At 45.9% G+C, this 24,399-nt stretch overlaps 1 protein-coding gene across 2 annotated transcripts; it reads left to right on the top strand.

Annotated features, from left to right (window-relative positions):
• Positions 1-24,399, top strand: MYOM3 (myomesin 3). Of its 2 annotated transcripts, none has more exons than XM_040086105.1 (37): positions 1-110; positions 1,858-1,992; positions 2,133-2,207; positions 2,805-2,970; positions 3,192-3,349; positions 4,900-4,995; positions 5,594-5,682; positions 7,954-7,998; positions 8,144-8,284; positions 8,813-8,974; positions 9,241-9,382; positions 9,464-9,663; positions 9,937-9,990; positions 10,132-10,259; positions 10,825-11,008; positions 11,993-12,167; positions 12,757-12,878; positions 13,378-13,565; positions 13,700-13,826; positions 14,209-14,387; positions 14,462-14,576; positions 14,846-15,002; positions 15,312-15,421; positions 15,883-15,927; positions 16,046-16,182; positions 17,263-17,407; positions 18,458-18,517; positions 19,232-19,299; positions 19,550-19,660; positions 20,292-20,379; positions 20,959-20,997; positions 21,185-21,290; positions 22,048-22,211; positions 22,754-22,790; positions 22,903-22,925; positions 23,013-23,068; positions 23,776-24,399. In XM_040086105.1, the coding sequence occupies exons 2-37, from the start codon at positions 1,886-1,888 to the stop codon at positions 24,070-24,072; spliced, it is 4,296 nt and encodes a 1,431-aa protein (XP_039942039.1). In that variant the 5' UTR covers positions 1-110; positions 1,858-1,885; the 3' UTR covers positions 24,073-24,399. The 2 variants fall into 2 exon arrangements, with proteins under 2 accessions (XP_039942039.1, XP_058279522.1); XM_058423539.1 differs by lacking the exon at positions 1-110 and adding an exon at positions 1,273-1,284 and having other exon boundaries at positions 23,776-24,370.

Here is a 24,399-nt window from a genome sequence, read left to right as displayed (position 1 = left end):
GAACATTCTTCTGGGGAGAGTCATCCTCGGTGTCATCAGCGGCGAGAAGGAAACGCTCCTTTGTCCCTCGCCGTGCAGGGGACAGGGGCTCTCCCTGCAGCCTCCAGCGGGTGAGTTGGGTTTATCTGCAAATAAACTGCTGTTTATTGTAAGATTTTGTGGGATCTTCAGAGCAGCATCAGTTGTTTTGTGTGACAGCTTTGTTTGACGTGAACTGCAGAGGTGGATTATGCTTTGTGATTTTATCTGCTTTAATGATTGTTTTTCCAGTGTTGTTATGATGATAATCCTGGTTTGCTTCGTGTTTTCTCACCAGAATCTGGTGTGTTTTACTGGCACGTTCAGAAAATAATCTGCATCTGAATTGAGAAGTGTAGGCTTTAAGACTGATTATGAAACAATGAAATTTGTTCAGGGAAAAACAAAAGCCATTCTTTAGTAAAAATGAGTCTGTATCAGTAATTATTCATGAGCATGGAAACAAGGCTCTGATGCCCAGGATGACAGGACTCATTCTGCAGCTGATCCACTTCTGAAGACAGCAGAAGTTATGAAATTACAATGATTTTTTTTTTTTTTCCCCCATAAAAGCCTGTTTTATTTTCTTCTTATTTTACTTGTCTGCATTTGTTGTTTCTTCCAAAATTAATGCTCATGAAGGAAATATTATCAAGATGATTCTGTATTTTCATTTTCATGTTGGGATATTTTGCATTTACCTCAACTCTGCTTTTCCATGGACTGTTTATAAGAAATTTATTTATACCAACAGAAAATTGTACAAGTGAAAAAAAATGTACGAGAAAATTATATTGGGAAAAGCTGAGGGTTTGTATTATTATCAAGTTCGGATTCGAAAGCAGCAAAGCTCAAATCCAGGTGGAAGATTTGCCAAGGGAAAATTTCAGTCATGGAACACGAGCTAGGGAAAGATTTACAGCTATGCTTGGACAAATTCTATCCAGCAACAATTGCATTTGCAAAGCTGCTTTTCCAAAGTAACCCGAGCGTTTGGAACCTGGAAATGTGCACAGGATCGTGCTGGGTGGTTGGGATTTAACTGCAGGGAGAGGGATGAGGAGGGATCCACTTTAAAAATTGACTTTAATTTAATCCCACCCATTAGTCAGAGCCTAAAAGCAGAGAGCTGCGGATTCCCAGAGCAGAGGCTGGGAATGGAGTGCCAGCATTTGCTCCTGTGTTCCACCTGCGGGATGGGATTTCTCTGGGAAGCTTTCCTGGCCACTCTTTGGGGAAATCCTGCTGTTTCCTGAGCCCCTCCTTGTAGGCTGACATTTGGGAGGATGCTGTTTTCCCCACGATTTTTCCACCTTTCCCTAAGAGCTCAGGAGAAACACCTGATCCCTCAGGATGCAAAGGACTGGATAAAGCATTATCCTCTTGGAGTGCTGAGCTGCGACAGCTCCGTGTGCAGCCTGGGAATGGGGAATTACAGATTTGTAGAAGGCAGCAGGAGGCAGAGCTGTTTCAGCAGCTGCAACTGGTGCAGCACCCTGAATTGGCGGGAGGTGTCCCTGCCCATCAGATGGGTTTTGAGGCCCCTTCCAAACCAAACCATTCCAGGATTCCTGATAATATCCTGGAGAAACAAATCTACCCACAAGGGGCTGGCTGTTCCCTGTCCTGGGACAGCTCCAGCTGCCTTCAGAGACTCCATTTATCCCCCTGTTCCCACTTTCCAGAGAAGCATCATGAAGCAAACCCCTCTCTTAGCGTGGATGTCAGAAAATATTTTTATATGAACCTTCACTCGCAGCCCCTGAACGCCAAAGCAGAGCAAGGACTTAAAAAGATTCAGTTCAAGTGATCTGATTTGAATGTTTAAATCTATTCCAGCAAGAAAGTTTGGCTTTGACATCCCACCATGGGAACCCGAGCCTTTTTCCACCACAGAGAGGAGGAGCAGAAGGAGGAGAGGAAACAGAGCTTGGAAATGACTTCCACAACCAGGAGAAAAAGGTTTAAAACCAGGTGAGTCCCAGAGTCGAGGACAGGTTGAGTCAATCAGGCGCAGACAGGGCTTTCCACACATTCACAGATTTGCAGAACTTTGAGTTTGTGAAATGATGGAACGTTATCTGGATTCTTTTCCATGAATCCGCCCCTGGAAGTGAGGAAGAGGAGACTTTCAGCCTTTCAGACCTGTCAATAGCAGCTGCCCTTGCCTTGACCTCCGAAACAGCACAGTAAGTCAGAAATTATTACAACTCCAATACAACCATTGTAGGCAACATCACAGCTCTGCACCAGGGTCACAGCTTCCAACTTATTCTGTTGGAAACAAAAAGAGCAGGTTCAATCCAGAGTTCTTCCTTTAAAAACACCGAGCCTCAACTAAAATGCAGGAATTGAAATGATGGTGCCATGTGATAATGAGGAACATTGCTCTGCTTATACGTAGGGGTGTGAGAGAAACCAGATTTTATAGGAATAACTGGAAAAAATGGAGAGATTAATAAATGAATGGTAACAGATGGGACTCTCCCTCTTTCCTAAGAATCTCAGCCACAAAATCTCCTCCCTTTGATGCTTTTCCCAGCTTCCTCCCCAGGATTAAAAGCAGCCAAACAGTGGGTCCCCATGGAAGGTGGACCTGTTCCGGGAGTTCTGGTTCCTGTGGGGGGCAATTCCCTGACATTCCTGCCCACACTCCATCAGCTGCTGTTTCCGTTCTTAACACTCCCGATTTAACCAAAAACTATGCCATAAATGACAAAAATGACCCTCCAAAAAAGAGAAAAGAAGTGTTATCTTGACTTCTGCTGGCTTTTATGACCATGTAGTTCCAGAGAGTACAATCTAAGAAGGGAAGCTGACATCCTGGAGCTGGAACAGAGGGGGCAGAAGAGGATTCGCTTTGGGAACGACATGGAGAAGATGGAAGAGGAGGTCATCAGGATCTGCAGGCTGCTCCGAGTGAGGGCTGACCGGAAGGGCCTGTGCAGGAAGGTCAGAGCTGACACCTCTGCTGGCAGGGGATGCCAACGGGGTTAAAACTGTGCTCTGCAGAGGATCCTACACCTCAGCAGGTGTTAGGACAACCCCAAAATCCCTCCAGCTGAAGGCCTTGCACCCCCGCCGCTGAAGTGTTATCACAGGTTGCTCGTGCCAGAGAACGCGTGTAACATCGTCCCTTTGCAGTGCCTTCACCCCGTGTCTCCCTGCCACAGGCTATGGAAAAGGCCAGCCTGGAGAAGGAACTCCTGGAGCTGCGCTCGGGCCGGGCGCCCATGTTCTGGATCCCGCTGCGGGCACACGCCGTCTGGGAGAGGATGGACGTCACCCTGGCATGCACCGCCCTGGGGTCCCCTGTGCCACAGGCCACCTGGTACGGCAGGGCCAGCACGGCCCTGGGCACCGGCAGCGGGGAGCCACTGGCCTGTCCTGCCGGGAGGGAGGGAGAGCTTCAAAATCACGGCAAACAGCCCAGATCCAGTCCCACCGTACACCAGGAATGACATGGGGGCCTGGAAACAGCAACAGTCCTGGGGGGTCCTTCTGGGACAGGGCTGATGTCCATGGAGCTTTCCCTCTTTCCTGGCCGTTCCTGTGGGATCCTTCTGGGACAGGGCTGATGTCCATGGAGCTTTCCCTCTTTCCTGGGTGTTCCTATGGGATCCTTCTGGGACAGGGCTGATGTCCATGAAGCTTTCCCTCTTTCCTGGCCATTCCTGTGGGATCCTTCTGGGACAGGGCTGATGTCCATGGAGCTTTCCCTCTTTCCTGGGTGTTCCTATGGGATCCTTCTGGGACAGGGCTGATGTCCATGGAGCTTTCCCTGTTTCCTGGGTGTTCCTATGGGATCCTTCTGGGACAGGGCTGATGTCCATGGAGCTTTCCCTCTTTCCTGGCCATTCCTGTGGGATCCTTCTGGGACAGGGCTGATGTCCATGGAGCTTTCCTTCTTTCCTGGGTGTTCCTATGGGATCCTTCTGGGACAGGGCTGATGTCCATGGAGCTTTCCCTCTTTCCTGGGTGTTCCTATGGGATCCTTCTGGGACAGGGCTGATGTCCATGGAGCTTTCCCTGTTTCCTGGGTGTTCCTATGGGATCCTTCTGGGACAGGGCTGATGTCCATGGAGCTTTCCCTCTTTCCTGGCCATTCCTGTGGGATCCTTCTGGGACAGGGCTGATGTCCATGGAGCTTTCCCTGTTCTCCTTTGGTTTTCCCGAAGACAAACTTGGGATTTCAGTCTCAAAACCCAGAAGCTCCTTTCAGCACTAAACCACCACAAACACACCCAAACAAAGCCTGGCTGCCTTGGACACCATGAGAGTTGCAGCACTGAACTGCTGCTGCTTCTGCCGTTTGTAAAATACAACACAACTGTCATTTACCCCCTTTGTATATTAACCAGCCTCAGGGGGAGTACGTTGTGGACCGGGCCTGAGTGCAGCACACACCATAAATAGCAGAAATAAATGAAAGACCACCTCAAAAAATCAATTTGCCAAGTGTACTTGGATCAGTTTGAAGTGATTGAGCATGCCTCCTCTGGAAGGTTTGAGAGTGCAAACATTTGCATTACTAATGACTCGTAGGCAGCAGCTCTGCCCTGTGGGAGCTCTGCATGTCCTGTGTCCTTCCAGAACGACCTCTCTGAATTATTCCGAGAGCAAAGAGAATCTGAACCTCCCACACATCCCTGGGGAGCACAAGGAAGAGACATCTGTGAACCCCCTCACAGGAGCAGCAGGGCAGGGAATGTAAAGCCAAGGCTGGGCAGGCACACAGGACCATGGAGGGGTCTGGCTTTAGCTGCCAGACTGGTTTGGATTGAAGAGGGAGATCTGTAAAAAAGGGGATTGTGTCTACTCCTCTTTCCTGTGCTGGTTGATGTGGGTCCTTTCCTAACAGCACGATTCCTTCTTTTCCAGGTATAAAAATGGAATCCCCATCGATCTCCGCCAAGCCCCAGCAGGAAAATACAAGATGAAAAATAAATTTGGGATGCTGACCCTGCACATCAGCAGGTAATGGCCGTGCCCTTGGCTGAGCTGCTTTTTCAGCTGAGTGAGACCTGCTCTCCCTAAATTCCCAGTCAGTGTATGATAAACAAACCAAGTAATTCCTCTGGAATCTGACCTTGCCTGCCTTTAGGCTGTGGTGGATTAGTTAAACCTTTGCCAATCTCCACAGCAGTTCACAAGGTTTAAAAAAATATCTAAGATAAATCAAACAAAATTTCATGGCTTAATTTACTTCTGCTCCTCTTTTTATGCATCAGCAAGAATTTTTTCCTTCAGGGTAAGGAATGCACATTAAGCACTTTATGAGCAGACAAACAAATGTGATTTGGGATGGATCAGTGTCATCAGAACAACATTAGTTCTGATCTATGAATTATACAGTGAGAGACAAATGCAAATCTTCAGTAGAATCAAGTGTTCCACAGGCCTTTTGCTTGTTCAGTACTTCAAATGCTTTTCTTCTGGGTCTCAAGAGAAAAATTTGACTGAAAAGAACCAGAGATTCTTGTAATTGAAAGGAAAAGCAGTTTCTGGATTAAAACAAACACCTCTGGGATTAAAGGGGAACCCCTTTGATTTTTATTTTTTTTTTCTTTTTCAGATGCTCCATGGAAGATTCTGCTGAATACAGTGTGGAGGTAAAAAATCAGTATGGTGAAGCTTATTCCTTTGCTACAGTGATTGTCAGGAGTAAGTACAAATATTCCTTTGGGTTTAAACTTTCAAATACTGCAGAGTCTTCCAAATACTTTCATTATTTGATAGGCACACACAAGCACTCTGAAAAAGGGTAGAACAGCTTCTCTTCCTCAGTTACTTCTGGGCCCAGCCAAAGCTTTTCCCTTCAGATTCCATTTGGACACAGCTGTCCTTTCACTGGGATAAAATTGGACTAAATTTAGGAGCTTATTTCTTCTGCACTGCTATGGAACAGCCTGACAGTGAAACACACAACAGGCTTACAAAGAGTCTGTGAGAGACAAGCAAGAAATGGTTCCCTGAGGAGTGTGGCTTCCAGTGGGACCTCTCAGAGCATTACTGCAGAGAATGCCACGCTTTTCCCTGAAATCAGTAACTACCAAGGGCAAACGCAAGATTTTCCTCTTTGATCTGCGCTGTTCTTAAAATAACTGGCACAGACTCCACAGATACGCATTGTGCACAGCCAAATCCAGACGTGGGGAAGGAAGTAAATAAACTACCAGCACTTCAAAAGGGAAATCAACTGCAGCTTTAAGGAAAATGCATAGCAGTCTCACAGGATCACGGTTCAGCTGTTCATATTTCATGTATTTATATCTAAATTAAAATTTTATAATAAAAAGCATAGACAGAAGAGACCTACAGGGCTGTAGACAATCCCTTCAGTGGGACTGACAGAGGCCTCTGTCATGGGTTGTGTTATTATCATACTTATTTGCACATGCCATATTTTGATCTGAATCTTGTCTGGGATCTCTGCAGAAGAATGTGACTCCAGGACTGCAAAAGTAGTGTATTATCATACCTTTCAGATCCTTTAATTAAACAGTGTCAAAATTCAGCATGCCTGGAAATATGCAGGAGGCATCGATCAATTCTAAAGGGAAAAGTATAACAGGCCAGAAAACTCCATTTGCATCCTCCCCAGGTTCCTAAATCCCCCCTTCCCTACTGCAGGCAGCCAGGAAAAGTTACCAGGAGGTTCTCACACCACGGCCACAACAGGAGCTGCGCTTTGCCACGAAGCAGCAGCCTGAAAGAAAACTCCCACACCAATAATCACCTACTCCTCTCAGTTCCCTGCGGGATGCTTAGGATCAGAGCAGGCATGAGGACGGAACAGGGGCTGTGGTGGGGCACAGAAAGGCCTGGCTGGGACAGCTCTGTGACCCCCGAGTGCTGGTTAACCCGTCCCTCACCAGGCACAAACCCCTGCAGACACCGTGCTGAGGGGCCCCGGCTGCTCCTCCCTCCAAACCCATGCCGGTAACCCGAGCCCTCCTTCTGCTATCTGCATTTACTGCTCTGAAAATAGAGATTACAGCGAGCCTTTAATCCTGCCTCCACTGGAAACATTCCCGGTGCCCCAGGCAGGCCATGGCATCTCCTCCCCTGGCCCCTGGCTGCCTGGAAAGGCCTCGATGCCAGGGGAGGGTCCCTGGGACGCACAGCTCCCTTTCCTAAGACATCACTGAGGGTCTCACAGGACCCGGGATGAGGCTGTTTTACCTCCCGTGCTTTACACTTCCCTCCTCTCCAGTGGTCACACTCACTCTCATTTTTTTTGGTCAGCTACTGCCAAACTGCAACCACTGGAAGCACAGGGTTTATTTTATGGGCATTTATTGCAATTCGAGAGAAAAGTACCTCGGTTTCATCTTAAGTGCAGCAGTTCTTGGATTTCAGCTCCAAATGATTTTGCATTGTGCTGTGATGCCAAAAATCCACCTGTGACACCTCCAGAAACAGCTGCTTTAGGGACATCCTTCCCCGAGCTCCAGGAATTGCCTCAGTGTCTCAGCACAAACATCCTTTCTTTTGGTTAAATCTTGAAGCCCCAGTCACTGACAGTTTTCAAGAATCCCACATCATCCTCTGGGAACGGTGTTAAAACCCAGGGGGATGATGTTATTCAAATCTTTATTTTACTTGGTTTTAACTTGCCTGCTTGAAAAGGCAGAAGCCAAAGTGACAAAACCCTCCTTAGCTCTGAATAACTGAGTGCACGTGAGCATTTGGAGCAGCACTGCTTCCACTGGAACGCTCATGGGAACAATTTCCTCTGCAGACACACCCCCAGTGGCTTGTGAAAGGCATCAGCTGTCAAATGAATTAAAGTTTTGCCCCATGGTGACACTTTAAAGGTTCAAATTAAGGGTTGGCTTGAGGAAAAAACAGTCTGCTGAGCATCACCGGGTGTTTTTAACAAGATAAACACTCTGCAAGGTTTGTTAAATGTATTTTTCTCTTGTCTTATAGAATATTATGGAAAGGAGTCAGGATTTGATTCAGAAATATATAAAAGTGAGTAAATCATTGATGTTATTATTTTCCTGTCAGCCTGACTGCACATGCAAAGTGCAAGGCTCACCCTAAATATACGACCATAAAAATACTACAGGAGGAAGGCTCTGGAAGTCTCTTTATCATGCTGGCTTTTATTCCACAGGATCCCTTTTGGCCAGAGAGGCAGATTTTGCTTTTCCCCTGAAACCCTTGTTTGCAAGAGAGAAGGAACCTTTCACCCTCTCCTGTTACTTCTCCTCGGATTTACTGGACCACCAACGAGGCATCACCTGGTTCAGAGATGGTTTGTAGGCAACCGCTGAGTTCATGGGCATTTACCTCTGGGAATATCCCACCGGAATTCATAGCTGTGATTGAATGTTCACAGAAAAAAAAAAAAAAAAAAAAAAAAAAAAAAAAAAAGAAAATTCAGGATTCCTAAGCTGTTCTCAGCCCTGCTCAAGGTAGAGATGTTACTATTTAATGTTTTTCTTTCCCCCGTTTGGAAAGGATGATGCCATCGGAATGTTTTGGAGGTAATGACATTCCTGTTCTTAAGAATATTTTAAGAGCCTTAGTTTGAAAAGCCTATGGTTCTCCAGTGAGAAAAACTTTTGGATACTCTGTGTTGTCCTGCTAGCAATCAAGGATTTGGGTCCTTCTGTGGATCAGAGTCCATGGCTGCAATTTGGAGGCACAGAAATAATACCAGGAATGTCTTAGAGATCCCTCATCTCATTCTGTGCTTCTCGAGGCATTTGGAAACAAACATTGCCACTCCTAACCAGGCAAATGCAGGTGAATTTCTGTTCCCCCTTCTCCTGCTCCACAGGGGAGCTGCTGCAGGACTCAGAGCGTCAGGAACTGAGGTACCAGGAGCGTGAGGCCTCTCTGACAGTGCCGTGTGCTCACAAAGAGGATGAGGGCTTCTACACCATCCGTGTCCCCTCGCTGGATGGATACAAGGAGCAGACCACTTATGTGTTTGTTAGAGGTACCTGCAGAACCTACAGATCTCCTTTCCTAAGACCTTGGCACAAAGCAATTCCCATCCTCACACACAAGGAAACAGCTCCTAATTTTGTGTGAGGATACAACTATCACAATGACCAAACTGTATCTTCTCTGGTGATTTCAGTATTAGAAAATGGGATTTCTGTTACTGGGACAGGCCCTTAGACACTTAGAATTAAGCTACTCAATGAAAATTTTGGAAGAGAAAGGAACAAAACGTAACCAGCCTCACCTGCTGTTTTACAGACGCTGCAGCACTAACAGCTGGTGCCCCAGGATCCCCCCTCAACGTGAAATGCCACGACGTGAACAAAGACTGCTTGATCCTTTCTTGGGTAGCACCCAGTGATGATGGAGGAAGCCCCATCCTGGGATACCTCATTGAAAGGTGTGTAAGGCATCATCTGTGAGCCAAGAAACCTCAAGTTCTTGTGGAGATAGAGCAAAGGAACGCCGTTTCTCCTTGCAGGTGTGTGGCTGGCTCAGAGCAGTGGGTGCAGTGCAGTGCCCAGCCTGTCAAGGGCTGCAGGTGCCCAGTGCTGGGCCTGGCTGAGGGACAGACGTACCAGTTCCGGGTCAGGGCTCTCAACAAGGCTGGCACCAGCCGCCCTTCAAAGGCCACTGACCCCGTTACAACCCACGATGCCAGCAGGGACAAGAGAGTGACAGGTTGGTTCTAAACCCAGGCCAATTTGCTCCCTCAGCACCAGGGGAGGTTGCAGGAATAACTGAGTGCAGATTGTCCAGATCCTCCCCGTTCCCACAAATGCCTTTGCTGAGCCCACCTTGGGAGCATTCTGAACAGAAAAAGCTCAAAATACCCTTGTTTGTGGCATTAAATGTCTATGATTGCACACAGAGCCAATGTCCCAGTCCTGGGCTCTGTCCTTCTCCCCAAGCATCTCCTGTGGGTGGATAACACTGCTCTGTTTGTCACCACAGTGATTCCATACGACGAAGGCAGGACCGTAGAAATATGCAAGGATGACCTGGAGGGTGAGTTCAAATTTCCCCAAAGGATTTGTCTCCTTCTTTATATTGGAGAATCTTAATTTACAGTGGGAGAACAGAATCCATTGTAAAAGAACTTTATTTTCCTGCCACATTACCACTAAAGCCTTTTCTGCCTTCCCATAGGACACATTAAAATTCCCTTGCCACCCACCAATGTTCATGCAAGTGAGGTCAGAGAAGATTATGTGGTTTTGGCCTGGGATGAACCAGATCCAAGAGGCAAAGAGCCATTGACTTATTATGTGGAAAAGGTAAGAAAAGAATATCCCACAGGAGGGGAGCTGCAGAGCAGAACCATTTCTTTCTCAGGTGAGGAACTGGGGAGATTCAGCCTCAAACCCGGCTGGTTCAGCCTCCCACAGGTGCCCTAAGGCGCGGCCCTGACTCTGACACCAGCTCAAGGACTAATGATTAACAAGGAATGGACGAATTTTAACACCACAGAACGGTGGCAGAATTCTAACAGGAAAACCGTTCCTGCCCTAAGGCCCTGAAAGGTGGAAAAGCTGTGAAGAACTGCACAATACCTCACTGATGAGCTCCCCACTAATCATTCTGTTGGTTAATTAGTATCTTCTGCCAATCTCCTTTCACGCATCCTTACTTCTCACCTCCTGTATGTAGCAAAGGGGCCCTCTGTTGCCACGGGTGAAAAGTTTGGGTACATCAACCAGAAACACATCATTTATGGCTTCGGTTTGTGTTTTGTTTGGACCTTTTTGTAAATTCCTTTCCTACAAAGCGCAGCCTTGTTATTGGTCAGGAGGATTTTGTGCTCACAGTAGGAGTTGTTAATCATCACCTTTTTCGTTGCAGTCACTCGTGGGCAGCAACTCCTGGCAAATGGTGAATCTGGAGATGCCAGCAAATTCCCCAAGATTTGCACTCTTCGATCTGGCAAAGGGAAAATCCTTCCGTTTCCGTGTGCGATCTGTGAACAAGTTTGGGATCAGCGAGCCCTCGCTGCCCAGCCTGCCCATCACTGCCGGGGCAAAACTGGGTAATTATTGCATTACTCTGCTCTGCACCAACCACGGGAGAAGGGGATTGACTGAAAGGAACGAGGGGATCCCCTGCCCACGCTCTCCTCTACACTTCATGGTCTATGATTACACAGCAGTCGCTTTGATACAAGGAAATCTCTTGAAGCCTTAAATCCTTCTTTAATTGGTTTGCAGCTGGTCAGGGCAGTGTTAATCTAAGCAAGCAGTGAGAGGGGAATTACAGTTAATAAAATAGGAACAGTTGAAGCCTGTGTTTAATCCAAGGACATGTCCAGCATGGTGTGAGGGAGGTGACAGTGCAGAAGGAACTACAGGAGGCTGCAGCAGCCTGGGCTGCGGGGCTCAGCCAGGACAGCAACTGCTTTGGGTTGTTTTCTCCCTGGACTGAGCTGACAGTAAGAGGGCCAAAGGATCACGTTGGTGTTTCTCTTCTGCAGAGAGAGGAGCACTGATTCTTTATTTGTATGTTGTCCCACACTGAAGCTGTTCACTCATAAATGGAAATGCAGAGTAGAGCAGGTCCCAGTTCAGGGTGGAGCCAAGGACATTGAACAGATGAGCTTTGTTCCTCCTCTGCTTCAGAGGAGATTGTGTAGGGTAACTGCAGAAAGCAGCGGGTGAGGAAGAAGACATCTGGCAACCCAAGCACAAAACCATAGCCTGTAGAGTGGGCCCCTGTCCATGGCATTTTGCTCTAATTCCACAGAATCCCAGAATGGTTTGGGTTGGAAGGGACCTCAAAGCTCATCCACAGGCAGGGACCTTCCAGTATCCCAGGTTGCTCCAGCCCCATTCAGCCTGGCCTTGGGCACTTCCAGGGACAGGGCAGCCACAGATTCCCTGGGCAACAACATGAAAACGGTGCTCTGGGAAAGTTGAATAAATCAAACAGGCCAACTCACTTATAATAGTTTGGGATTTCTTAAATTATAGATTTTAACCCTCACTACTCTTGTCTTCCCATTTCTTCCTGTTTTTAGCTCCTCTGCCTCCACCATCTCAGGTTTTGGCGTTCAGAGACACCAAGACATCTGTAGTTCTGCAGTGGGACAAGCCCAAGGATGGCCTGGAGCCCCTTGGCTATTACATCTACTGCCGGGAGACGGGCACGGAGGAATGGCAAACAGTCAATAACAAGCCAGTGACATGCAACGAGTGAGTGCAGCTCCTCTGCTCCGCTGAGGGCTGACAGGGCCCAGCCTGCATTCTTCTGTTTCTGGCTGGAGTCGTGTTTCAGACAAAAAAAGAACTTCCTTCAGTCCCCACACCAGGTTGGCACGCACAGCAACACCATGGCCTCCTGGAGGGCTCAGGATTGCTCCAAGCCTCGCTTTTACACCCAGCGCTGGCAGCAAAGGCTGCGTGCTCTCCACAGGCTGGGGCTGAAGAGCCCTGCAGAGCCTGGGGCACCAGCAGAACCACATTCCATGGGTTTGCCTTTTCCAGTAGAGTAAGTCAGTGTCAATCAATGCAGAATTTACAGTCACTCTCCAGCTGTGGGGGTCACACGTCAAGCAGAAAAAGTCCATTAAAAAGTCCTGTTTATCTCCCTGCCGATGTGGTTTCTCTCCATCTGATCCATACCCACTGTGATTTATTTGGAGCCATTTCACGTGACACATTAATTTGTAATGACAAATCATGGTTTTGCAAGAACAAAGCCTTATTAAAGTGTGTTGCTGTCTGTTTCAGCACTGTTTACCTGTGCACAGGCAAACACAAACATACTCATTTGCTCCTCCAGATTTACTGTTCCTGGGCTGCAGCCTGGAAAAGAATACGTGTTTTGTGTGAAATCTGTCAGTGAGGCAGGACTGAGTGAGAGCTCACCAGAAACAGATCCCATCGTCGTCAGGCCAGCCATCGGTGAGTAGTGACCAAAATTAAACCCCTCCAACCCCCATCAGTCAGGCACAGCCACCACTGCCTGCTGTGGTGACAGTGTTTAGAAATAAAACGAAAGGGAACTAATTTCCTTGTACCCCACAGCTTCTGCCATCAATTACACTTGCCAGGCATGGACAGAGTTAATTAATTTGCATTTTGACCCAGCAGTGTACTACATTTGTGGTGTTAATTTGGCCTTGGGTACAAGCGACCATTTTAAGTGCTCAGTTATGCGAAGTCTGGAAATCAACATTGGGAGCTTCTCAGGGAAATTAGAAAATCCTACAACCACACCATCCAGGATCCTCTGTGTTCCTCATTTTATCAACCCGCCGCTCCCATTTTTTCTGCCACACAAACAATAAGGCACCCGGCAAGGGACCTCCCGAGACACATCCGAGGCTTTTGCAGTGATTTCCCAATGAGGAGGGGGACACGGTGCTGAGCGTTGCTGCTGTGTCTGTCCCTCTGTGCCCAGCCCGTCCCTCGGCCCCCCGTGCCTTCGTGCTGCTGCACTGCGGCAAGGCTGACATGACCATCGGCTGGAAAGCCCCGAAGCGCAAAGGAGGAACAAAGATCCTGGGGTATTTCCTGGACCAGCACGACCACTCGGAGCCAGACTGGCACGAAGTCAACACCCAGCCAATTCCTCGGCGAGTTTGCACGGTATCCATTTGGAGCACAGCTGGGAACAGCTGCACCAAGGGTTGAGCGGGGTTTTTTCTATTTCTTCCGTGTCCTGCTGGCCTCCCCAGCCCCGCAGGGCTGAATTAACCGTGTCTGCCCTTCTGCACCCCAAGGTGAGCAGCCTGCAGCAGGGACACCTGTACGAGTTCCGTGCCCGTGCCATGAACAGGGCTGGAGTCGGAGAAGTGTCTGAGCCCAGCGACTTGTTCAGATGTGAGGAATGGACAATGCCAGAGCCAGGTATCCCTGATGTAAAACCATCCAGGAAAATGTCACCAGCTGTATTTGTTACCTCCTCACTCTTCCATAGAAATGGTTGCTACCAGGACAGAAAAGCACACAAACACTTCCAGGGATGTTCTGATGCAGGGTGTTACTCCTGCATTGCACAGATAGAGCACCCAGGGATTTTTAATAATATTGTTTCCAGAGAATGACAAATCAGGATCTAAACTCTAAATCCCTTCTTCTTTACACTGCAGCAAATATCATTAAAGCAGCTGGTGATGCTATTTTATAAACCTTCTCCTAACTACCACAGAAAGCATCCCCTACAGACCCACTATTCCTTCTGCTCTCTGATGCCAGCCCAAGTGCAGTTTCCCTGTTCCCTGTGTGCCAGGCCCCCCTCACGACGTGAGGTGCACTGAGGTGAGGGACTCGTCCCTGCAGCTGCGCTGGGAAGCTCCGCTGTACGCGGGGGCAGGGCCGGTCACCGGCTACTTCATAGACCTGTGCGAAGAGGGCTCCGAGGAATGGAAACAAATCAACAAGCAGCCCACAGCCACCACCCACATGAAGGTCTGTACCTGCTCCTAGTGTCCAAGTGCTGCTTCTCTTAGTCTGACATTAACTCCTGCCCGTGTTTCCTGCAGGTTTCAGACCTGGAGACAGGGAAATGCTACATTTTCCGAGTACGAGCACTGAACAAGGCTGGAGTTGGACCCCCTTCACTCCCCTCGGATCCTGTGGTGGCTAAAACCAAACCTGGTATGAAACTAAAAGCCATGAGACTGGGCCAGTCTGTAAATAAATGCATGATTTGGGTGAAAAACTGCTTTGTGACGCACTGGCTACTTGTTTCACAGCAAGAAACACCCTCAGTAAAACAAGGACGAACAAATCAAACTGCCCAAATTAATTAGCTCTAAGTGTGCACTGTGTGCTCTGCTTTTGGGGGTTGTTTTTGAGTTAGATGCACACAAGCTGAGCCCTCATCTGCTTTTAAGGAATGTTTTATGGGTTTTTCACTTGTACAGGCACAAATGAAATTGAACTCGGGGTGGACGAAGAGGGTTTCATTTATATGGCCTTTGAAGCTCCTGAGAAGAATGACTCCTCTGAATTCATCTGGACAAAGGACTATGAGGGACCTCCAGATGCTGACCGAGTCCAGATCGAAGAGAAGGGCAATAGGTGAGTATCTAATGCACACTGAGAAAATGAATCATGGATTGGTGAGTAAAGAACACATTAAACACCAAAAAAAAACACTAAGCCAAATGTTTCTGTCTCTTTTCCCTGATTCCAGCCCTGGAGCCCATGAAATGAGCTGTTCACTGCAGTCTGGGGAGCAGCTGCCATCATATTCTCAATAACTTCACTTTGTTCCTTATAAATTCCAATGAGTTCTGTACTTCCTGTTCTGGGTGTACCAAATTCTGTTACAGGAGACATCGTTTCTGAGGAAAATATAATTTTTGCTATTATTCTTTTTACTTTGAGATCAAAACTCATACTGAAAGAGCCCTCAGAAAAGGACCTGGGTGTTTATTCAGTGGAGGTCACAGATGTAGATGACGATATCTCTGCCAGCTGCACTTTAACTAAAGAAGGTAAAAACTAATAATTGCCAACAACAAAAAACTAATGTGCCCTCATTTTCTAATCTTAGATGTTTAGAGGATAGTTTCTAGCAGAAGAATAGTGAGTGACTAATGTCACTTAATGATATCACTAAAAAGATATTTCCATTCCTTGAAGGCTCAAGGGCAGTTTCTTTTACAGTCCCCTAAGGAAAGATTCCATACTCCTGCAAAGTCATTTTTCCACTGCAGTTCAGATTTCACATTTGGCTATTCTGTCACAATGATTTAAAACTCCCCTAGCATGCTCCCTGAATTGATCTAACCAGCATTTTATTTAGATATAACCAACAATTACCTTCACCACCTTTTCTAGTCCTCCCCATTATTGAATGTTTTATCTTCTCTTTGACATAACTAAAGTTCATCAACAAATTGAATTAAATTATTTGTTTTAGCCTAGTGTTGCCTTTTTCTTCTCTGCATTTCAGATCTGGACAAGTTATTGAAACGGAGCCACGAAATCAGGAACCCACGTAAGTTGAAGCAGCAAAAAGCCACGAGCACAGGGCCAGCCTGGGAAAAGGGAACCCAGCAGAGCCCAGACCCTGTGGTGTGCCTGTGATTCCCCTGGTGGTTCTCTCTGTTTGCCAGTGATCAAGCTGATATCTGGCTGGAACATCGATGTTCTGGAGAAAGGGGAAGTGAGGCTGTGGCTGGAGGTGGAGAAGCTGTCCCCAAATGCTGAGCTGCACCTGATCTTCAACAACAAGGAGCTCACCAGTACCCCAGTAGGGTTTATTCTGCATTTAATCCTTTACTTTCCCACTGCTGAGCATGGCACATTCCCAGTTTTCTAAATTCCCATCAGATATTTTGATGGGGATTTTGAACGGAATACAGACACATTTCATGAATTCTAAGAGCAGATGGAAGTGATTTATTTCTCAGTCCAAAGCACTGGAAATAACCCTGGGGTGTTACAGCACCCTCCAACCTCCTCATACATCCACAAAAATGTCCAGGCCTCCTCCTTGTCCTCCCATATCAAATTAATATTAGAACATTGGAAAAATACTTGGAATGAGAGGACCCGAGGGGAGAACAGTTGAGAATGAAGCACAAATATAAATCACGGGCTGTCAGCTCAGTGCAGAGCAGCAATGCCCAGATAACAACCAGGACCCACAGAACAAAGGCCAGGAGCAGGCCAGAGCTGTCTGGAGCTGTCAGTGCCCCAACAGGGCACTGACACGTTAAATCAACATGTAACACGTTTATCCAAGGCTTTATCTCTTCTAAAATCTGTCTCCTCTCCACTGGAGAACCGACACGGTTCTGCACAATGAAAAGCCTTTGTCAGGCTCGTTGGAAGGACAATATTTGCTCAGAGCAAACGGGGCAGTGAGGCAGAATGATGAGATTTGTGTTTAGGCACCTGGCACCTGCAGGAGCTCAGTGGTACCTGCATCTCAACAAAAGGGGGAAATATTCCTCATCCTGGCCAAATATGTAATTACACATCACAGATCAGAACTAACTGCAACGCCTCCATGCCACTAAAAATCCCAGACATTCCGCTTTCAGCTCTAGAATATCCAAAAAGGAAGAATATTTTGTGTTAGGTGGTTTTACAGAAATTTTCTCTCTGCTGGAAACAATTCTACCATGCCCACACACATAAATAAGAGATGAATTCCCCAGCACAGCACAGCACCGGGCACTGCCTCCTTTACCCTTTAAAGGAAGGGGAGTTTATAAGGATACAGGTACAGAATTACTGGAATATCGGCTGTAGCAGATGCTGTGCCAGGATCTGACCTACTATGGAAGAACTCTTCAGTTTATCCTATTTCCTTTGTTTTCCACAGACACACAAAATCAACTTTGTCAAAGAGAAAGGCCTCGTGGAACTGATAATCCAGGATTTCTGTGCTGATGACAAAGGGATGTACACAGCCCAGCTCAAAGATGGGAAAGCCAAAAATCAATTTACCCTTGTTCTTGTGGATGAATGTAAGTGGAAATTCGGGGTCAAATATAGACTGCCATGCTCAGTGGAAAGTTTGTGAGGCACTTATGGCCCCAAAGTATTTCCAGCCACTCTAATGGCACACTGGGAATGGGAAGAGCAAATTTTAGCCCAGCTTTAAAGTCCAGGAATCATTTAAGAAATTATCTGACTCTTTCTTTACCAGAAATTAAAGCTTTTGCTCTTATAAATAGGTGCTTGATGATAAAGGCAGTCTGCTGCAGCGGAATGCTTAGTTCTTTCTTCCAAATGTTTTACATGTTAGCTTGCAGTGGTGAACTGTGCCTTGGCAGCAGAGTGGAGTGTGTACAGTCATTTATCTCAGGGCAGGATCAGGCTGGAAATTCGGTGTATTTAGCAGCTGGTTCATTGCACTGAATGCAATGAAGAGTCAACTGCACTCCAGGACAAGGCACAAAAGCTCATGGAACATGCAGCTCCCTGGACATGCAGTACAGAGAGCCTCCTAAAATTAGTTAAAAATAGAAAGTAACAAGATTCTCATTCAAATCCTTCCCCATCGAGTGCCTATCTCTGGTTTCAGTTCTCTGCATCTTGCTCTCAAGTGACCTTCTGAAGCTTCCTAAGTTTTTGCACGAAAATGTCTATAAAATGTCAAATCTCCCTGACTCCTTGGAGAGACACGGGCACTTTCCCAGAGGGATTCAGCACATGCTGGGTTCAGGAGACAAAATTAATTTGATGAGCTGTGCTCTAGACGTACCCATTTCTCTTTACTGACAATAAGGCAGATACTAAAGTTAGATGTGGTTGTGCTCTCTGCCTTCTTCAGTATTTCTTACTTTTTAAATATTTTAATTTCAGGTTTTCTAGCTTACCTTTTAATATGGTGAAATCTTGTATTTAATTTGCTAAATGCTCCATGGTCAAGCCTTCAATGGCTCTTTTGTTTTAATGAAAATAAATGTTAGGGTCTCAGCATCAACAAAGAGCACAGCTCTAATGGTAACACCTTTTGGACAGGAAATATCCAATAATGGGGGTTGTTGACTTGGTGCTTTGCTGTTCCACAGCCTTTGCTAAAGTGGCAGAAGAAGCCGAAGCAAAACGGAGACAATGGAAGAAAAAGCAGGGTAAGATCAGCCAGAGGTTAAGGACTGTTCAGAATGAGGCCAGGATGGCAAAACCCAGTGAATTTATCTCACTTCATCATCTTTTTAAACACATTATTTAAACTAATTAAGACAGTAGGATAAGACTCCTTGTTTTCAGATACTTTACCCTGCCCTTAAAAATCAAAATAATGAAATAGTTTTAGCCAGACTAGGCAGATTTATCAGTAGAGATCTTCTGCATCAGTGCTGTGGCACTGAACACTTTCAAACTCTGGAAATTGTCCAACCTGGATATCCATTCTGTAATTAAGATCCACTGCCTTTCCTCGTAAAAACCAGGATTTCTAGCTAAGTTTGTAAAGATCCATGCATTCCACTTTAACGTCCCACCTTATGTTGACGAACAAAGAAGTTTATAAAACAAGTTCATTGGAAAAATACTACAATTGCAAAGGTGATTCCCTGCTAGTGAGGATAAAGATATTCACTTAACAGCGACTCTTACAACAGCTATATATTTATAACACCGCATTATAAATCCAGTCTCCTTCTCGGCTTCAGAGTTGCTCAGTATAGGATGAAAGGATCCAAAGCAATTTATTTCACAGCTTCCCCTCCCTGTTGCCTGCAAAACTCGGGAATTCCCAGCTGCACTGCGGGAATCCAGCACTAGGTGGGAGCATTCCCGCAGGAAACGCGGCAAAGGCACCACCACAGACATTTCTTTTCCAGGCCCACACTTCATAGAGAACCTGACATGGAAAATTTTGGAGAGCTGTGAAGTGCTCCTCTCCTGCAAGGTAACAGAGTCCAGGCTGAATTCCTCTGGCATTCAAGTTTAGGTGCAATTTTCAGAGGATACGAGCAGTGCTCATGCAAATGTTTTGCTGCAGACCAGGGACAGTAAGGAGATGGTTTCTTTTGGGCAGAAATTTTAACAAAAAGGGAAATTCTCAGATTCTGGAATAATGTAAGTGATGATTCATATTAGGACATCCAATAATTAAGAAATCAAATGCATTTTGACTTCTAAATGTTGACTTCAAACAGGCAACAAACCTGAGGAAGGACACCAACTTCCAGTGGTTCTTCAATCACAAGGCACGAGCTGGTGGAATGTTTGATCCACAGACTGGGATGGGAACTCTGCAGATCTCAAAGGTGAAACGTCAAACAGCTCAGAGGGTCACGGGAAAATGGTAACAAATGTGGGCTGATCTTACTCATATTCCACATAGGTTTTGGATAGTGCCCACTGAGTGAAAGAAACACGGAGAAAAGCAAAAGAGAAGAAACTTTTGATGTTACAGTCCGGTTCTGAATCTGAAATCTAGTGGAATTTGTGGCAGGGGGTTGGAACGAAACAATCTTTAGGGTCCCTTCCAACCCAAACCAGGCTGTGATTTTAAGCTCCTAAATAAGATGTTTTTAACAGTGTGTAGCTGGTCAAAGTTTAACATATCCTGAGAGGCTGAAAAGAACTGGGGGCTTTTCAGGTTTCACAAAGGGACTGACGGCAAAAGCCAAGCTACTGATCCCCCAAAACCAACAGGTTCTGAACCAGACCCCCTTATTCTTTCACAGAAAGTCTGGGGACAAATTGACCTTTTTTTCCCCCTCATTTCAACCAAATTCATTGGGAAGGAAGAAGAAAAGCTCAGCTTTTTCCCCTTTTCCAAATCCTGCCTTGTTTCAATGATATGGGAGATTTCTTTGGAAGGGGTGTTGTTTGTTTTGGGGCTTGTTTGGGTTATTTTAATCAATATTCCACATGCACACATGTATTTGGTAGGTAACCAAAGCAGACGAGGGCCTGTACAAAGCAGTTGTTTCAGATAACCGAGGAGAGGACTCCACGCAGCTGGACCTCACAAAAGGAGGTAAGAGAACCTTGGATCACACAGTAAGAGACATTTACAACCCTGCCCTGAGTTCATTTTGGATTCAAAACCAAGTATCCTCACTTTCTATGAAACCGACATGTCCTACATGCTTTTATAGGAATTAAAATCCGCATTAAAAAGTTACTGGTCAATGTAAAGGGTTTCCTGCTCTACATGCTAATGCCATTTCCACCTGCAGTCATTTCTCAAGCCGGGACTGCATTATAAATTATGTCAAGCCCCATAGATAAAAGCTCAGGGATGTTTCAGTCACTTCAACCCAGAATCAATCAGAAGGTTCTGCTGCCCAAGATTAAATCCTGCCTGACATCTGGAATCCATCATTTAAACCTGGTACATAAATCTCCTGTCTGGGAGGCAGTCTGTTGCACATGGTGAGTGTGAAGGAAGATAGAGGCATCTAAATTTAGTAAGAAATGCCCAGCATCTGAAAACAAACGAATCAGAAAAAGACCCGTGGATATGAAACATCCTAACCACAGTGAAATTAATTGGCAGGATGGATGTGATTTGCTATGAATTGTTTTTATAGACACGTCAATCTTTGTCTTGCAGCCTTTGAGGAGCTTCTGAAGGAGCTGTGCAGGATCAGTGGTATGTCAGCTCTCAGCATCACAGCAGAGGGGAAAGGTGGGATGAGCAGCCAGAGCCAGCCGCTGCAGAGCTGTCCCTGGGTGTGGAACAAGCACAGCAGCACCCCCTCAGCGCTCCTTGGGGGGTTGTGTGGTGAGCGGGTAAATCTGTGCACTCCTCAGTCTCAGTGTTCCCCTTACACCACCAGCTCTCTCTGCTGCACCGCTGAAGATCCAGCCGACTGAGGAAGGCATCAAAATCTACACAGATGTCAAGTACTACACAGATTACATGAAAACCACCTGGTATCACAAGTAAGTCCCCAAAAATTATTTGCAAAGCTTCTGGAGCACTGTCCCTTGTAACTGTTTATCCAAAATTAAATATTAGGGCCCGAGCCCATAAATTTTTCAGGCAACTGTGGATTTGTCTGAGTAAGGGCTGAAATCCACAATTCACTCTCATCCTGGAACAAGTCTGGGAATTCCAGAATGAGAAGTCATGTTATTTTTATTGTAGGACTATTTATAAGTGATCATCTTTACAAGAATAATAATGATGCTGCACTTACGATACTGCTCAGTTACAGCCTCCTTGGTTACAGACAGAATTTTTTCAAACACTTATTTTTACTACTTCATGTTTTCCTAAATCACTTTCTTCCCCTACTCTGAATAAAAAATATTCCCAAAATTACAAAATTCTTCCCAAACACTGACTAATTTAGACTCATGTCTTCCTGAATAGAGAGCTGGTGTTTTATTAGATACCACCTACACATGTACATAAGGAGGTGAATTTTTAATAACATTCAAGGGCTAAATACTTACAAATATTCAACATCTAAATGGGATTTAATCCCTAAAATAAGCACTAAGAGGTCTTTTGTAGAGTTTGTGAAGCTTTGGCAAACTGCCTAAAAGTACAGCCCCATGGGATTTTCTCACTCCACGAAATGAATCCTGACTCCCACACTTCCAACCACTACAGGTCTAGAAAAAAGCGAAGGCTCTGATTTCTCCAGCTCTCCTAAATATTACTGAAATGAAATGACATCACTTGTTTACTCAGGGAGAAACAGCTGGAAAGCCGTGACAGGATGAGAGCTGGGAGCACCATGAATCAGATCTGGCTGCACATCCTGGACCCCACGGAGGCTGATAAGGGCAAATACACGCTGGAGTTATTCGATGGGAACAGCTCCCACAAACTGTCAACAGACCTGTCTGGGCAAGGTGAGCTGAGTCACACCTGAGCTGCTTTCCAGGAGCCCTTCAAACCCTGGGCAGGGATTCCTCCCTCCCTTACTGGAGCTGATTCCCTGTGCAGCTGGGGTAAGGGGGACAGTGGAGAGCCCATAGACGAGAGGGGAAGCGGGCAGGAGAAAGGACTGGAGCCTTTAGGGAGCCTTGGCACTGCCGGGGAAAGGATGAGAAGGGGGCAGCTGCTCCTGAGATGTGTCCAATTCCGTCACTGGACAACAGAGCTCACAGGTGGCATCTTGGAAAAGAGAACTTTTAGGTTTACAAAGGCTTTTCCAAACTGTTGGAATTTTTTTCCTCCTCTGAACTTCTCTTTGGAAAGAGATAACTCAGTCCCACTTATTTCAGCACTACACAAACAGAGCTGTGTTTCTTTAAGGCAGGGGCAGATGCCATCTAGAGGATAATTACATTTATCCATGTAATCCTAGCACTGATAGCAACGACATAATGCTAAATCTGCTGAGTCAAATGAAACAAAAGGCAACTTTCCCTAAAACCTTTCATTCTTGCAGTTTTTGAAGATGCCCTGGCTGAGCACAGGAGACTAAAGTAAGTTCCTGCCTAAATATTTTCACAGTTAAATCTATCTTGAGTCTCACACTCTAAATTGTCAATAAAATGGCTAATAAATAAAAACGCAATAATTTTCTCTGCCTTTCAGGGAAGCAGCAATAGCAGAGAAGCGTAAGTAAACTAATCTCTTCCTTTCAGTGAAACGAAGCCAAGTTTGCTGATAGGAAAAACTAAAAGGTTCTATTTGTTCATTCCCAGGTCGTGCCAGAGTCGTTCAAGGTCTGCCAGATGTTGCCACCATTATGGAGGACAAGGTAATATTGAGTAACTTTATTAATTGGTCCTTGCACAGACACAGAAGGATCACTGATGGGGAAAGAAAGATCCTCGTTTTCCCTCCTGAGCATTGCCAGCAGCTTTTCTGAGCTGCTGCAGTTGCCAGAGGTGGGAATTGGTGCCCTCCTGGGTCATCTTCACAGCCAGATCCTTTCTGATCCTCCCATTTTGCCGGGTTGGACTTTCAAGGCCTTTGGGTGCGTGGCCTGATTTTCCCATCAGACCAACTCCCTGCTTTCATTTCTGAGTCACATTCCCCTTTACACAGGCAGCACAGAACCCCTGCAAAGTAACTGCAAACTCACCTCGTGCCTGTTTAAGTGCCACTTTACAGCACAGGAAACTATAAAAAGACACTAAGACAAACATGAGTCAGGCCCAGTGAATTCAGGCAGATTAATCCTGATTCTACTGGAGGATATCAGGAAAAGGAATATCAGATATCAGTGTTGGAATGTCACCTAATGAAAATATGAGAACTGATTTTTATTGTTCTTTATTTAAAGGATGTGTGGATGTGGCACTTGGGGGCATGGTTCAGTGGTGGCCTTGGCAGGGCTGGTTTAAGAGTTGAATTCAATTGTAAAGGTTTTTCCCAACCTAAATGATGCTGTGATTCCATGAATTGAATTTCCCTGCACATTTACAGCTCCATAATCCATTTCTGTTCTCTGTTTCACCACAGACCCTGTGCTTAACTTGTTGTGTGTCTGGAGACCCCTACCCAGAGATCACCTGGTTCAAAAACGAGAAGGTTATTGTGTTTAAGGACAGATACAAGATGGATGTGAAGGGGTCAGTGGTCACGATCACCATAGAGAAAGTCTGCAATGAAGACACAGGAAAATACAGCATCTATGTCAAGAACAAATACGGGTCTGAAACAGGGCAGGTCACGATCAGTGTCTATAAACACGGGGAGATCCCAGTAGGAACAGAGCAGGAAGTCCCAGCTGGGATTACCACAAAAAAGCCTAAATGAATTAATTGTCTTCTTCAATTTAAAAGGAATTTAACTCCTTCAAATGCCTTTTGGTGTCTCTGCCGTAAAATTCAGGCTTATGTCTCCAGGTTTATTTTAGCAATATTTCAGTATTTTGGCAGTTGTTAGAGAACAATTCTGTGTGTGTGTGTACACGTGTGTACATTGCATGTCCACCTTCCAGAGAGACTCTGCCCTGGTAAATCTGAGTGGGAAATACCAGAGGATCCACACATGAGCTTTCAGTGGAGGGGTTTTGTATTAAATCACTACTTGTACGATTTTCTTGTAGCCTGTGTGTGTGATTAAACTCAAACCCTTGATGAC

The sequence above is a fragment of the Hirundo rustica genome, chromosome 25 (genome assembly GCF_015227805.2).
Source record: "Hirundo rustica isolate bHirRus1 chromosome 25, bHirRus1.pri.v3, whole genome shotgun sequence".
NCBI lineage: Eukaryota > Metazoa > Chordata > Aves > Passeriformes > Hirundinidae > Hirundo > Hirundo rustica.
The sequence above is the reverse complement of the archived record's forward strand: the minus strand, read 5'-3'. Positions and strand labels throughout refer to the sequence as shown.

What these genes read in the sequence shown, in the direction of transcription:
- MYOM3 (XM_040086105.1), top strand. Translation starts at nt 1,886, where the DNA reads ATGGGAACCCGAGCCTTTTTCCACCACAGAGAGGAGGAGCAGAAGGAG. An exon ending in GGAAGGGCCTGTGCAGGAAG is followed by an intron (nt 2,971 to 3,191) that starts GTCAGAGCTGAC and finishes TCCCTGCCACAG; the next exon opens with GCTATGGAAAAGGCCAGCCT. An exon ending in GGAGCTGTGCAGGATCAGTG is followed by an intron (nt 20,998 to 21,184) that starts GTATGTCAGCTC and finishes TTACACCACCAG; the next exon opens with CTCTCTCTGCTGCACCGCTG.